Source organism: Sylvia atricapilla, chromosome 10 (genome assembly GCF_009819655.1).
Source record: "Sylvia atricapilla isolate bSylAtr1 chromosome 10, bSylAtr1.pri, whole genome shotgun sequence".
Lineage (NCBI taxonomy): Eukaryota > Metazoa > Chordata > Aves > Passeriformes > Sylviidae > Sylvia > Sylvia atricapilla.
The window spans coordinates 8640622-8655950 of record NC_089149.1 but is presented as its reverse complement, the minus strand read 5'-3'; the positions used below and the strand labels follow the sequence as shown (position 1 = coordinate 8655950).

The following is a 15329-nucleotide window of genomic DNA, read 5'->3' as shown; positions in this document are numbered from 1 at the left end:
GAGGCCTCGTCCCTTATCTCACATTCCTACGGACAGGGTGCCTAATTATGGGCATCTAACGCTGGTGGCTGGCTGGCGGGCGGCTGGACCCTCCCCACGGCAGGGCCCTGGGGGCTGCGGGCAGCAGGCGCCATGGCATCGCTCAGCTCAGCCTCCACGTACCGCGCCGAGCTCCTCAGCGCCTACGGGCAGGGGCACAGCGAGCCCTGCTTCGAGGGCGACCGGCTGCATGGACCCTTTGGGGCACGGGGACAGGAGGCGTTTGGGTACCCAGGTATCGGGAGTGGAGCGGGGGAAGGGGGCTCTAGGTGGTCCTGCTACTCTGAGGGAGCCCTGCTACCCTGGGGATGGCCCCCCAAGGGGTTATTCAGCTTACCTGTGCCTGGAGACAGTGTGTGAGCCTCTCCCCAGCACAAGTTGGGAGGGCTGGGAGGGGAACCCTGACTGCCCTCCAGGTGCCCTATGGCTCTCTGGACTGTCCTCCAGCTCTTACTCCCCAAGTGCTTTTATGTTCCTGCTGTAAGTCCCCAATAACCCCAGTGTCCTTGCTGTCCCCAGGACCACCATGCTGCCTCCTCTGCCTCCCCAGACCCTTCTGATTGCCCTTTTATCCTCAGAACCCCCCCATAGCTTTTCCTCCCCAACCCAGACCATCCTGGCTGCCCTTATGTCCTCAGCACCCCTGTGCCCTGCACCCTTTGAGGTTACCTGCTAGGACCCCATTTTGTTGTACAGTTCCAGTAACTCCAGTGTCCTCTTCCCCTCCAGCCCACTCCCCCCAGACTTTCGTGGTCATCCCCAGTGTCTTCATCCTCCTGTGCCATTCCCCTGCTGTCCTCATGTTATCCAGTGCCCGTGGAATCTCCCAGTGCCCTCAGGTGCCTCCAGATCACCCACTATTCACCCAGTACCCTCATTCCCCGAGGTCCCCCAGTTCCCCCTGCAATTCCCAAGCACCTTCATTATCTGCAAACTCACACTGCTGCCTGCTAGCCCCAGCCCTCACTCCCCCAGTGTCACCAGGCTCTCCCACACCTCCCTGTCCCCCAGCCCCTGGCACTGTGGCCCCATGCCCAGTAGCTCTCCAATGCCTACAGAGTCCCCAGGCGCCATGTACCCCTGCAGCCTGGGCACCTGGGTGCGTGCCCAAGGTGACACCTACCAAGTGGTGGCCGACGTCAGCCAGTTTGAGCCCCCTGACATTGTGGTGACCACCTCCAACTGCCATGTCACCATCCAGGCAGAAAAGGTGAGGCACCCGAGGGGGCAGCACCCCTCTGGCTGTGGCACGATGGGGGTCCTGTCCCATGACACCCCCTCCTGTGGGTGGCGGGGATGGCATGGTAATTGGGAATAGCCCTTGCTAGCACTGGGGTAAATGGGAGCTGTGCCCTAGTGATGGGACAAAATGGTAACTCCTGCTCTATTGCACCTGTCCTGTACTGGCATAACTGGAAACTGTCCTCACTGAGAATGGGACAACCGGGAACTCCTGTTCCATTGCATTCTCTGCTGGAGGTGGCAAGTGGGGACAGTCCGTGCTGGCAATGCAGTAACTGGGAATTGCCCTGGAGTCACTGGGATCTTTCCTGTTGAACTCCCTGCTGGAACCAGGGTGACTGGGATTTGCTCCATTAGAAACACTGGGGTAACTGGGAATGTGCAGTGGAACCCACCATGCCACACGTTCCACTGCACGGGTGCTGCCTTCCCCCCAGGTGGCTGAGGACGGCACGGTCTGTGACACCTTCACCCACAAGTGCCAGCTGCCCGAAGACACGGACCCGCTGTCGGTGAGCTGCACCCTGACTGAGGCAGGCACGCTGGTCATCACCGTCCGGCGCCGTGGCAGTGCCGGCCGTGGGCAGCCCCCGCAGATGCTGTACCGCAGCGAGGCCATGCTGTGAGCACCTCTGAGTGACAGCAGGCTCCTTGCCTGGAGTGATGCCAACCCCAGCACTGTGGTGAAGCTCAGCTGGTGCCCACTGGCTGTGCCCCTCTCCACCTCCAGCCCCATAGTGCTTCAGCTGTGTTTATAAAGTCCTTTTATTAAATTAATATAAAAATCTCTGTATTTACATGGGGAAAGGTGCACGGCAGAGAGGCAGCAGGAGCCCCTGTTCCCAGCCAGAGGTGCTGAGTACAGGGGGCAATGCCCACCCATGTCCCCGTGGACACCCCAACCTGATGCCCCTCTCTGCCCTGTGCCACTTCGAGAGGGGTGGTGCTCATGGAGGGTGTGAAGGCAGTGGCCATTCTGGGGGGCACCAGGGGCTGGGGGGGTACAGAGGTAGCAAAGTGGGAAGCCCCAAGAGCTGGCAGGTAGTTGGAGAGCAGGGGCTGGCTGGGGGGCATTTGGCTGGAACCCAGCCCAGGGAGGGGGCACAGGCACTGGATTGAGGGTGCCCACTCCTGTGCTCAGCCCTGCATCAGTGGGCTCAGGGTGGGCACCTCCCAGCACCTGCCAGGGGGCCCTTGTGGCTTCTGGGGACATGGGGGAGTGGATCTCAAGGGTCTCACTGGCCCTTGGGGGTGTCATCATCATCGTCGCCCCCAGGGCCGGCCTCGCGGGGCATGTGGTGGTGCTGGTGGCGATCCCAGAGCTGGTGCAGGGCGGTGGTGTCGGCCTCGGTGGTGCTGGCGGTGCTGTCGCGGAAGCTGGCGAGCGGTGGGCGCACCTTCACCCCCTTGCCTGTCAGTGAGCCCTCGATGGCCTTGCGCAGCTGTGGGGACCCCAAACCCATGGGCAAACAGCTCCAGGTGCTGCTCTGTGTCCCTCCAGCCTCCCTGTTCCCTGCTCACCTCCTTGAGGGTCACCATGCCCACCAGCCGCCCAATGCTGGTGACAAAAGCGTGGTCCAGGCCCAGCAGAGAGAAGATGGTGTGGGTCTGCAGGAAGAGGGGGCTGAGTTGAGGGTCTGGGGGTTGTGGGTGGGGGTCTGGGGTGGGGTGTGGGTGCACCTTATGCAGCGAGGTGTGCTCCACCAGCTGGAAGGGCGCGGGGTCGATCTTGGCACTGCTGAAGTCTACCAGTTGGTCCAGCTGCTGTTCTTCCCACTCCAAAATCTGGGGAGGTGCCATTGGGCAGGGTAAGGGGATACGGCCTCCCCACAACCGCCAGCAAGTGCCCTCCCATCCTCCTTACATGCAGTCTTATGGAGAAATCTGGGTTATCCACCCCCTACCTCCCCATGCCCGCCTCATGCTCTGGCACCTCTTTGGGATGTCTGGGATCCCTCTGAGCAGGAGGGTCCTGCCTGTCTCTGCCCAACCTCTCACCTCTGCTGGAGTCATCTTGTCACCCAGAATCATCTCCTCCTGCAAGAGAGGTGTGTTGGAGCAGCCCTGAGGGTGGCAGGCAGTGCAGCCGCATGCTGACTGCAGGCAGGGTGCAGCAAGGATGCAGGCAGCACATGCAGGCAGGGCACATGCAGGACATGGCAAGGGTGCAGGCAGGGTGCAGGCAGGGTACGGGCAGCACATGGACAGGTCAAGTAACATGATTGGTTGACAGGACATCGGTCACACTCTGATTTGCTTGTGAGCTTGTGATTGGTGGAGAGAATGCAAGGTGTGCTATGATTGGCTGAGCAAAGTGGGGCAGATCCCACGGTTGTGATGGCTGGGAGGCTCCACATCCCAATTCCTGGGAGGATGGATTCCTCGGGATGGGGAGGATTCACACCAGGATTGGTTGGATGGAATCGTCACTGTCCAAGATGGACTGCACAGACATAGGCCCATGGTGATTGGCCAAGCAAAATCTTGCCAGGCCCCTGATTGCTTCAGAGAACTCCTGCCAGGTTCTGATTGGCTGGCAGGAGCTGTGCCCAGGCTGCAATTGGCTGCAGCTTACCACGATGGAAATGCGGACGCGTTTGGCCTTGTGATAGGCTGTGCCCTGGGCCTGGCCCGTGGGAGAGACAGCAGTTAGGGGATGGGATAGGATAGGGTGAGGTGGGGTGGGGTGGAGTGGGATGGGATGGGGTGGGATGGGATAGATTGGCATGGCATGGGTAGAAATTGGATGAGATGGGGTGGGATGGGATAGAAAATGATGGAAGGAGATGGGATGGGACAGGCAGAGTTGAACAGGAGTGGAAAGGGATATGATAAGAACGGGCAGGGCTGGGAAGAGCCAGGCAGGGTTGGGCAGGGCCAGGCAAGGCCATTCAGGGATGGGAAGGGATGGGCAAGGCCAGGCAAGGCCATTCAGGGATGGGAAGGGATGGGCAGGGCCAGGCAAGGCCATTCAGGGATGGGAAGGGATGGGCAGGGCCAGGCAAGGCCATTCAGAGATGGGAAGGGCTGGGGAGGGCCAGGCTCTCACCTCGGTGGGCTCAGCGGCGTTGGCACAGAAGAGGTTCTTGAGGGCGATGCCAGTGTGGTCAGCGCTGCCAACTGCGAGTGGAGAGAAGGTGTCAGTGGCGGGGGCACAGGGGGGCCTGGGGGCCACATGCAGACTCACCTGGGGGGCTGTCAGCTGGGCTGCTGGGCACCCGCTTCAGCGCCGGCTTCAGGGGCTTGCGGAGTGCGGGGCGGGCAGGGGCGCCCGAGGAGGTCTCTGTGCTGATCTGTGAGGGAATGGGGTGGCAGGGTGATGGTGATGGGGCCACTTTAACAGGCCATCCCCCAGGATGGTTGCACCCCTCACCTGGAAGCGGATGCTGGAATCGGAGAGTCGGTGCCCATCCTCGGACAGCACCTTCTGCCTCAGTGTCAGGAGCCGGCGCTGGGGACTGAGCTGGCTGCTGAGCAGGGCTCCCACCTGCGTCCGCTCAATGGAGCCCAGCAGGATCATGGACTCTGCCAGACACAGCAAGGGGCCACGCTGGCTCCTGGCATCCCCTCTGCCACCCACCCGCCATCCTGGCATACTCCACGGCTGCTGTGGATGCTGGCAGAGCCTCTGCCTATGTCTCACCTGCTGACTCCACCAGTGGCAGATTCTTCATCTTGGTGCTGTGCAGGACCTGCTGCAGGTCCCGGTACTTGCAGTTGAGGGTGACGTAGTGGATATCCCGCACCATGATGTCCTCCACCCGCACATTGTATTTTCTGCCCAGGGACAAGAATAGTGGCCTCAGAGTAATGCCACCCCCTCCCCTTGTGATTGATGAGGGCTTTGGGGTTGGGACAGGGGACACAAACTCACTCGTGGTGGCCCCAGCCCAGCTCAGGGAGATAGGGAAGCTTCTTGATGCGGATGATGCTGTCATAGAGGGAGGGCTGGAGGCTCTGGGCAACAGCATTGGCCAGGATGACAGCGATCATGACAGGGAGGATGTGTGAGATCTGCCCCGTCAGCTCGAAGACAATGACGGCAGTGGACACCGTGTGGGTGACAGCACCTGACAGTGCGGCTGCCCCTGTGGCCACCATCAGGAGACAGGGGGGTTGTCAGGTATTGCCCACCAGGCTAGGTCCCCACCCTGGATTCCCCCTCTAGGGCATCCACATCTGGAGCCCTAGGGACCATCCGAGGACATCCCCAGTGGTGGTATCACTCCCAATTCCAGGGATCATCACCTCAGCTGTGGGGCAGCATCTCCAAATGATGCCCACCATGCTGTCCCTATTCCAGCTCGGTGCTTACCCACCACGGCGTAGCCCCCTGGCACGATGCGGTAGATGTTGCTGTCTGTGTGGATGCCATCAGGGAACCAGGCTGCCATGCTCTCCCCCACCAGGCGCCCAAAGGCTGCCCCTGCAGGCAGAGAGGGGCTGGGAATGGGCACAGGGCTCTCCCAGCACCTGGTCCAGCCTTGTGCCCTCTCGTCTGCCTGATGCTGCCAGGGAAGGGCACATCTGGAGACATCCATAGGTGCCAAATTTGAGCTGAGAGGTGGCTCCCTCCTCCCACTCTGACCACACAGGGTGCAGGGTCTTACCAATGACGAAGACAGGCATGAAGGCTCCACAGGGCACTGGGATGGTAGTGGCCAAGGCTGACATCCAGAACTGTGGGGCAGACACCCATTAGTTGCCCTCCCTGACCCAGCCCTGCCTCCTGCCCCTGCTGTGACCCTCAGCTGAGTGCTGTGGAGTAGCACGTGGGCACCGCACCCTGCAGTGGGGCACGGGCTCCTCCCAGGGGCACCCTGCCAGCTCCTCCCTGGTGGCACTTGGTGGCTTCTGGCCAGCACCTCCCTGGTGGCACCTAGGAGCAAGCAGCCAGAACCTCCCTGGTGGCAAACTGGTGGCTCCCAGCCAAGATCTCTTTGATGGCATGCCAGCACCACCCAGCAAACACCTCAATGGACTCTTGGAGCAGCCACCCAGTGCCTTCTGGTGCCACCTTTCTGGTAATAATCTGGCACCTCCCTGATGGCATCCAGGAAATCCTCTCCCTAACCTCCTGTTGGTTGACAGGACATCCCAACCCCCTGTGGATGACAGAGGAAGTAGGCACTCACCTTCATGAGGATGAAGACAACAAGTGTGACGAAGACATTGGAGCGGGGATGGTGCCAGGCCTCCAGGATGCCCAAGTATTCAAACTCATCACTGATCCCCTGCTTGGCCCACGTCTGGTTGTCAAAGAGTGTCACCAGGGTGTCCTTCTGGGTGAGCTGGTGATGGGCAGGAGTCAGCTGGGGCTTCTGGTGGCCCTGGGGTGGGGACTGGTGTGCCACCCCATGACAGGTACCTGGCCAGCCATGAACTGTCCAAAGCCAGGCGGGAAGGTCAGCGTGGAGATGATCAGCGTCACCAGGGCAGGGAAGAGCAGGCGCCTGGCAGGGTGGCACAGGGCAGAGGGTGATTTTGGTGCAGCCCCAGCTCCACCACCCTGCTGCTGGGGACTACTGGGCACCTACTTCTTCATGAGGAAGCGGTTGATGGTCTTCTGGCGGCGCATGAACTGCACAATCTTGCGGTTGAGGTAGACAAAGAGTGCGCCCCCGAAGCCACTGGCGATCCTGGGCAGAGCCAAGGGGAAAAAGGTGTCTTGCTGCCACCACCAGCACCACCAGTGCCACCACTGCCACCCCAGGGGCCATGGGATGCACTCACCCGATGACGGCAAAGGCAGGCAGCTCCTGCAGGTCGAAGGGGAAGTCGAGGCGGAAGCGGGTTTTGAACAGTGCCGTGATTGTCTCTGGAGGATGGTGGGGGTCAGTAGGGCTGGGCAGGGGACCCCTGTGCCCTCACCCTGCCTGAGGTACCTTCATCCTTGTTCCAGACAGCAAGGACACGGAAGATGAAGGCGCTGAAGGTGGCAGCGAAGAAGCCGCGCCAGTAGTTGCGGACAGCAAAGAAGGTGGAGGTGACCTCGATGCTGAAGAGGACACCTGGCATTGGGGACAAGTGCACAGGGGAGGTGGAGAAACCTAGACAGGTCCCCAGTGCCTGGCATGCTTCCCACCCTGAGTCCACACTCGTGCACAGCCCAAGGAGGTCTGGCTACCCCACGGACACACTACAGGGCAGTTCAAGGGCTTCCCTGGCAAAGCACGTGGCTGGTCCCAGCTGGGCACAGTGGACACAGCACAGTGGGCCAAGCATGAGTGCACAAGCGAGAGGGTAGCACAGGAATGTGGGCAGCAACATGAGGGGTGGCACTGGGATGGAGTGAGGTGCACACAGATGGACAGACAGACAGGTAGGGCAGCAGGCAAAGGGCAAGGAAAGAGTCAGACACGTCACCAACCTACGGGACTGGAGTGGGGAGCTCCCTGGAGCGCAGGGCGGCAGGGGAGAGGACAAAAGCAGACGTTACACATCTGGGAGGATGGTGCCCGCTTCTCCCTTCCTCCTCCCTGCTGAGTAGCACTGCCCTCTCCCAAGCCAGCTGTCCTGGGGGTCCTGCTTGCCTCTCCAGGTGGACCCTGCTACCTGGCCGAGAGGTGTGGGGGGTGTGGGAAGGCCCGGGGTGACCCTACCTCCAATGGGGGCGGCGAAGCAGCAGCCAACACCGACAGCGCAGGCAGCTGCCAGCATTTCAATGTTTCTTGCCTCATTCTGTGAGGGAGACAGGAGTGAGTGGGCACTGTCTCCCCGCAACCCTAGGCACTGCCAAACCTGCTGGTGGGCATAGGTTGATCCTCTTGGGGCCAGCCTGCCTTGCTCACCTCATAGAAGCCCCCAAAAAGGGAGAGGAAGCGGCTGAGCAGGGCTGCACACATGCTGGCGATGTGGACAAAGGGACCCTGAGAGGACAACAGGGGACTGAGGACATTGCTCTTGGCATCACTCCCTGGTCCCCTGCTCACCCTGCCCTGGCACTGCCCTCACCTCCTTGCCCAGGGGCATGCCACTGCCCAGGGCACATGTCAGTCCTATCACCTTGGCCACAAAGGTCTTGAGGGTGAGGTACTCCTTCAGCACAACGCCCCGCAGGATGGTCTTCATCTCGGGGATCCCTGAGCCTGGTGACATGGGGACAGCCTTGATCAATAGCCATGAAGGGAGGACACAGCCCCATGGTTCTGGGGGCTAACCCTTGATGCTCTGCCATATCCCACTGCCACAGGGAGATCCCAGTCATCTCTTCCCACAATCTCTTCTGAGGAACAGCCCCATAATTATGTAGGCACAGCTTAACCCATGGCTCCATGGGGACCCCAATCTCATAGCCCCCAGGAGACCCTCTGAAGATCAGGTCTTAGCCCTAGGAAGATCCCCAAGCCTGCTAGCCTCATAGCCCAGGAAGACATCCACCTCTTAACTCACAGGAGACTCTCTGAAGACCTCTCTCTCACACGCCTTAGAAGATCCCCAGCCACACAGCTCAGGGTGACATCCAAACCACAGTCCCCAGGAGACCCTCTGAAGACCAGCCCATATCCCTAGAAAGAATCCCAGAACCTCCAGGGAGACAGCACAGCCCCTCCAAGGCACAGCCCCAGGGAGTAGACACCCTGTTTAGGCTTCAGGCAGCCCCTTGATGCCCTACCCACAGCCTGGGGGGCAAGGATCTGGGTGAAGCCAGCTGAGAAGGTGATGAGCACAGTGGGGTATGTGACCCAGGCCATGTACTGCAGCAGCACGTTGGTGTCCAGGCCCCCGTACATCCACTTCTGAGCTGTGGAACACCAAAGCACAAAGCATGGCCCTGTGGCATGGCCACTCCCTGCCCTGCCATGGCCCCCGGAACCCACTGGTACCCACTTACCTTGGAGGCATGTGGCGATGGCGAAATCCATGGCCCAGCTGACCAGGGCCATGACCAGTCCCAGCAGTATGAGGAAGACCCAGTCCTCACCCACCTTGGAGATGAGGAACCTCTGGCACTGCAAGGCACAGACTGTAGACACAAGGGAGGGTTCAAAGCTGGATGCCCCAGGGATGAGCACACTGAAGTGGCAGAGCCAGGCTGGCAGCAACAGCACTGCTCACATCCTGCAGCACTGACCCAGCACTGCTGACACTGTCTGGTTCTGGAGCACTGCTGTGTCCAGCTGTCACAGCCAGCTGACTGTGCACAGTCACACACGGCACCACTGGCCATGCACCTCCCACCAGCACAACCTCCCTGGCATGGCCCCAGGTAGAGGGGCTGGGGGCCCCCAGTCCCTGCAGCGTGCCCAGCTATTTCGGGCCATTGTGTCCCAGCGGGCAGGTGGCATTGTCCTCGGCGCCGGTGTCCCATGACAGCCACAGAAACTCTACCCGCACCACTGTGGCGGGGTGGGCAGCCAGTCCAGGCTGTGCCATCGTGGGGCTGTGCCCACTCGTGACTCTTACCACGACAGGGGGCACAGCGGCCCTGTGTGTACTCCAGCAGCTCGGAGGGGCGGCGGGGCCGGGGCGTGTCCCCCTCCTGCAGTCGCAGCCGGGCTGCCTCATCCTTGGCAAAGGTGCCCAAGTCCTGCGTGTAACGCCCATACATCTGGGGAAGAAGGAGCAGGCAGGGGTGTTAGGGCGGCTGCTGCCCCAACCCCTGCACCCAAGCGGGGAAACTGAGTCAGGGGAGCAGTGGGCATACCGGCACGGCCTGCCAGGTGAGGGAACAGGCACGGCATCCCAAGGCAAAGGGGTGGAGGCCCCTGTGGGAGTGCCCGGCTGCCCTCCAGGGCGTGGGAAGGAGCCAGGTAGATAAGGTGAGTGTGGATCGATGGTGATTGTTTTGCCCACGTGTCCAAAGCAGGCAGCTGAAATGTTGGTACCAGTCTCTGGCCCTGCCCAGGTGCCCCAGGCACCAGACTGGGCTGGTGGAGGGTGGAGAAGGGCCTCCAGTGATGGGAGCGTGGCCAGCTTGGCCAGGAGTCTCTCTGCGGGCTGGTATTTGGCTTGTGCTGGCACTCCACAGGCACCACACCCCGACATTGCTAAAAGCAAGGCTGGGATACCCCCCCAAAAGCAGCCTTGGTAGGCCACATGTGACATGAGCTGGCTGGTCTCAGCTGGCAGCAGGGAGGCAAGAGGACAGTGAGGGACAGGATGTACCCCCAGTTCCAGGAGAGGTGGAGTACAACATCAAGTCCAGGGTGGTCCCTGGGCCGTGAAGAGGGGGTTTAGGGATCAAAGGGGTGCGAGCAGCTCTGTGCCCACATAGGGATCACTCCCCTTTCCTCGGGTGCCTGCTGCCTGGCTGTGGCACGTGGCATGGCCCTGGCAGGGGGTGGGCCTGGCAGTGCCCCTGGTGCCGGCCAGGAGCTCTTTGTGCCCGTCCTCCCCGCTGAGCCAGGGGCATTTGTCCCGCGCTGGCGGGCACTGCCAAGGACTCGGTTGCTTGGTTTCCGCCTCTCTCCCCCCTGCACGACCTGAATGCCAAGCGCCAGAGGTTGGCCCGGCACAAAGGGAGGCTTCAGGGCCGTGGGGGCCCTGCCAGGCTCCCACGTCGGGACAACGTGAGCCCCATGCTGATGGTGCGCCCACCCGCCGTGCCGTGCCAGCGCAGCGCGTGGCTGCCCAGCCGGGGCGCAGCCGCCTCCTCCCGGCACGGCCCCGCCGGCGCCCGGCACGGGGGCAGCGCCACGGGTGGGCACCGCGCTCGGCACGTGGGCAGCTGCCGCCGGCACTGCCCACCGCGGATGCCCGGGTCCCCTGCACAGCCCCCTGGCTTGCTGGCAAAGAACGACTCCCCCGTGGGGCCGGCGGGAAGGTGCACTCCTCGCAGGGCAGCGCTCCTGCCCAGGTCCCTTTGGTAGACAGCAGAAAGCAGTCAAAGCGGCGCCAGGTGGATTCCCTGCTGTCTAATACCCGGGTTGTGCCCAGCAGCGGGAGGGAGGGTGCGGATGCAGGCAGAGAGAGGAGGGTGAACTAAGTTCCATTGCTGACCCTGTCCTCGCATGGATTTTCCCCCAAACTCCTGCTCAGCATGGGCTCAGTGGCTCTTTGCCCTGTGGAAAAGAGCTGGGGGGAAAGGCACGACCATCTTGAGGGGCCAAATCCAGCATCAGCTGTCAGAGGAGGACCCCGGCCCTGCACGGGGTCTTGATTTCAAAGGCTCCCTTTGGAAAAAGCTTGTTTGCTCTGGAAGATTAAATGGGCCGGCACCCCAGGAGTGCTGTCACCCTGCCAAGCACTTGCCTGCCTGGCCCCACTGCTGACCCATGGCCAGCCCAAACCAAGACAGAAGCACCCCCTGAAATGAGTGCCCCTGAAATGAGCTCTGTGTCTACCTCTTGGGGCTTTGCCAGGGGCTGCCACACTGTCCCCCCAGGTGCTGGGGTACACAATGGGATGCCCAGTTCCAGGGGCTCCAGCCCAGTTGAAGGTGGTGGGATTTGCTCCCCCTCTGCCCCACTGTGGAGCTGACCCCACTTGTAACAACAGGGATGCAAGCAAAGGGCCATGCCACCCTGCTGCCACCTGCCACCCTGTGCCATCCCATGCCACCCCTCTGCCCCATGTCACAGCCCCACAGGCAGGACATGGGACCCCCATGGGTGCCCAGTGCTGAGCAGCCACAGCTACTGTGCCCACAGCCCTGGCATGGCTGTGAAGACCAGTGGTGGGCTCTCTCCTTCCTCCTCCTCCTCCTCCTCCTCCGCTTGGGTTATTTTTCCACAAAGGCCTTTTGAAACACAAACAGCCCCGGGACTCCGGCCTCTGCCGTGAAGCAGCTGAACAATCACAGTGCCGGGCGGGCAGGGAGCGGGCACAGGGGGGGCTGGTGGGGGGCACTCGGGGACACGGGCATGGGCCAAGGCCACTGTGTTGGTCCTGGGCTTCTGCGCTGCAGGCACTGGCTGTGCCACAGCCCCTCGGGCACTGCCAGCCCACGGTGCCTGCTGTGCCTGGGCGATGCTGCGCCTGGGGCGGGCACTGGCATCTGGTGCTGCCGTGTCCCCATGCCAGCCTGTCCCACAGCACTGAGCCTGCTTGGCAGTGGTGCCCACCTCCTCATGGCCAATGCCAGCCACCCTTCCCCCGACAAATTTCCCCTAGGGGAGATATTTAAAGGCAAGATGTTGGGGGTTCCTCTGGGCTGGCAGCGGGCAGGCAGAGGCCAGGGGGTGTGTGTCACGCTGCCCGTCTTAGCTGGGCTCTAATCACCCTGAGCGGCTCTGCAATGAACAAGGGCAGTTTGTCAAGCTTAATCCCCCCCATGGGGCCTGTTGCTCCCTGCCACAACAGCCTGGCATGTTGGGGACACTGGGGCTGATGTGCACCTCAGCACCCTCGGCATGCCAGGGGTTCCCACAGACTCCTGTCCAGCATGGGGACCCCAGGTTTGGATGCCTGGGAAGACCTTTAGGTCTGGGGACCCAAGAAGCATGGCATCCCAGGGCTGGTGAAATCTGAGGAGGGGAAAGGCATGGGCACAGGCCTTTGGACATGGCTGGGCACAACCCTGCATCCTCGCTGTGATCGCTTGGCTGTGGGCACAAGCAGCAAGAGCTGTCTCCAGGTAGTCCAGCTCAGACCAGCCCATGCCAGGCTCCAGCTGGATCCTGACACTCCTGGCAGGTGCTGGCAGGAGCTGGTTGTGGCTCAGATGTATTGGGGAGGGCTGGGCACTCCTCCTGCCCAGCACGTGCCCAGGCAGCTCCCAAAACGCAGGTGTGAGGCTGTGGGACAGAAGCCCGCACCTAGCCTCACCCACAACCCCCAGGCACTTCCATGAGCCTCACTGCGCCCAGAGGCCACGGGGATGGGCACCATGGAGCGCTCAGGATGTGGGTGCTACCCTGCCCAAAGAAAAGGAGGGCAAAGTCTGCTGGTGCCGAGCACGGCTGCCCTGATGCCAGCCCAGCGTGCCTCTCTCCTCAGGCGCTGCCCGCAGGCTCCTCCGCCCCGCGGTGCCCGGCTGGCATGGCCTCTCTGCTCACCCACCGTGACCAGGGCGCCCAGGGGGGCCGTCCGGAGATGGCGGCGGGGAGAGGCACCGCCACCGCTCACCCCTGTTCCTGCCCCCGACTGCTCCCTGACTCAGCCCTGCCGGGAAGGACCGTGGGGTCAGTAAGGTCGTGGAGATGACGGCACAGCCGCGGCTCCCGTGGCCGGCTGGTGTCCTGCAGCCATCTGAGAGCGGCGGGGCAGGGGCAGCTTGGGGTGAGCACTGCGGGGCGCTGCCAGAAGAAGGGTTTGGGCGCTGGGAAAGGCGATGCCGAGGGTAGACAGAGCAGCGGTGCCCTGACGTGCCCCGTGCGCCCATGCTGGGTGGGTACGGCTCAGCAGGGCCCGCCTCGCACACAGCAACTGGCTCAGGCTCTCTTGGGCAGCCGTGGGCACGACAACCCTGTGGCCACTCAGCTCTGCTTCCCTGCACACCTCCCGGGCCCTGCCTGTCCAAATGCCTTTGCCAGGGCAAAGTACTGTCCGCCTTGGGCACTGTCCCAAGCTGAGGCCGGGGAAAAGCACCTTTGCCCGTGATGTTTGAGGGCCGTGGGCAGCGGAGAGCAGTGGAATGACTGGTCCCACAGCGGGGAAGGAGGACACCCCAGGACAATGGTACACCTTGGTGCCAGTGGGGAGGCCCCTGAGGAAAAGCAGTTGTAAACATGGGGCTAAGGTTGCAGGCGGGGGAGATACCTTATCTTGGGGGCAGAGAACCGGGGACATGCAGTGCGGGAAAGAGAACCGTGCCCAGCTGGCACCCCTGGGAGCCCCCCACAGGGTGGGCATCCTTCCCAGTGATGAGGGGTGCTGCCAGGGGGTGGTGAAGTGTGTGCAGAAGTCCTGCCCTGGGGGTGGGGGTTCAGCTAGGCTCCTCCACAGCCGAAGGAGGGCTGGGGGTGACATCCCAAACAGGAGACACCACCCCAAACACGACACCACGGAGTTCTGCCGCCCTGAGCAGGGCAGACCCCCCCAAATCCCCGTCTGCTCCATCACGCCCCGTCGCGTTCTGTGCCACACCGGTGCCCGGTGCCCCGTCCGGTGCCCTCGGTACTCACCAAGGTCTGCTCATACTGCAGCGCCCGCTGTGCCTCGCTCTCGGAGGCCATGGTGCCGCCGCTGCCGCCAATTCGCTCCGCGCCGTCCCGGTGCCGGTGCCGCTGCCGGTACCCGCGGCGGCCGCGGCTCCTCCCGGACCGACCGCGCGGGGCGGGCCCGGGGCACTGCCCGGGGGAGGGATCGGCCGCGCTCCGCCTCCGCCGGCAGCGCCCGGCACCGGCGGCGCCCGGTACCGGCACCGGCGGCGCGGGACACGCAGTGCCCGGATGGGTCAGGGGGAGTCCGGCCGGAAACTCTGTCCTATGGCGGGACCCCGTCCACCGTGGCCTTTGCCCGGGATGGCACCCTTAGGCAACCAGTGGGTGCGGGTGAGGGTAAAAGTTGGCGTGGGTGATGCGACCAAGGACCAACTTCCCCCCGGGACATATTGCTCCCTCTTCCCACAGGTACAAGGGGCTGGCGTGGGGCTGGGCGTTGTTTCCCTGTGGGTTTCCCTTGCTGAGATGTGGGAGGACCGTGCTGGGGCTCTGCAGGCCGTCACCTCCAGGCTCATGGCCATGCCTGGCTAGGGCACAGATTGGTGGGGGCAGAGTGCCTGGAGTCTGCCTTGTCACGAAGGGCACGGGGTCACCTGTCAATGCTCAAGGAGGGCAGGGCACCTTGGCGCTGTGGGGATGTCACCACCCCAAAGCTGTCAGGGAGCTCATCCTTACCGTTCTGCTGCTCAGCGTCCTGGGACTGTCAGCCCCCAGGGAGAAAGGTGGGCTTCACTCTTTGTTGCTGAACTCGCTGGGCAGTAGAGGCTCAGTCCTCCCCAGAGAGGCACACGGGTAGAGCTTGGCACCGGCAATCCTTGGGCAAAGCGCTCCAGCATGGCAGGCTGGCTGCCGGGACCTCTGTCTCACTGCCACCACAGGCTCAGGGGTGACCGAGGCAGCTGGCAGAGCCACACTCACCCTCCTCCCCAGGGCACAGGATGGCACCTCTGTGGCAAGAACTGGGTGCAGGGGAGGCCAGAGCTGTGGCACTGCTGGGCTGGC

The 15329-nt window shown here is 62.7% G+C and overlaps 2 protein-coding genes across 3 annotated transcripts; one reads left to right on the top strand and one right to left on the bottom strand.

Annotated features, from left to right (window-relative positions):
• Nucleotides 1-98: 98 nt before the first annotated feature.
• LOC136365411 (heat shock protein beta-7-like) lies at nucleotides 99-2068 on the top strand. Its single transcript, XM_066325826.1, has 3 exons — nucleotides 99-274; nucleotides 1098-1249; nucleotides 1719-2068. Exons 1-3 carry the CDS (start codon nucleotides 133-135, stop codon nucleotides 1905-1907), a joined length of 483 nt encoding a protein of 160 aa, XP_066181923.1. The 5' UTR covers nucleotides 99-132; the 3' UTR covers nucleotides 1908-2068.
• Nucleotides 2031-14402, bottom strand: CLCN2 (chloride voltage-gated channel 2). 2 transcript variants are annotated; one of them, XM_066325820.1, is made up of 22 exons: nucleotides 9688-9851; nucleotides 9116-9247; nucleotides 8897-9025; nucleotides 8236-8369; nucleotides 8073-8150; nucleotides 7884-7962; nucleotides 7167-7292; nucleotides 7015-7099; nucleotides 6819-6920; nucleotides 6650-6734; nucleotides 6417-6572; nucleotides 5892-5961; nucleotides 5597-5707; nucleotides 5156-5369; nucleotides 4925-5058; nucleotides 4655-4806; nucleotides 4469-4574; nucleotides 4331-4401; nucleotides 3280-3318; nucleotides 2962-3066; nucleotides 2803-2889; nucleotides 2031-2723 (listed from the first exon to the last, which is right to left on the bottom strand). In XM_066325820.1, exons 1-22 carry the CDS (start codon nucleotides 9830-9832, stop codon nucleotides 2517-2519), a joined length of 2547 nt encoding a protein of 848 aa, XP_066181917.1. In that variant the 5' UTR covers nucleotides 9833-9851; the 3' UTR covers nucleotides 2031-2516. The 2 variants fall into 2 exon arrangements, with proteins under 2 accessions (XP_066181917.1, XP_066181918.1); XM_066325821.1 differs by lacking the exons at nucleotides 2031-2723; nucleotides 2803-2889; nucleotides 2962-3066; nucleotides 3280-3318 and adding an exon at nucleotides 14289-14402 and having other exon boundaries at nucleotides 4336-4574; nucleotides 9688-9832.
• Between the last annotated feature and the right edge of the window lie 927 nt (nucleotides 14403-15329).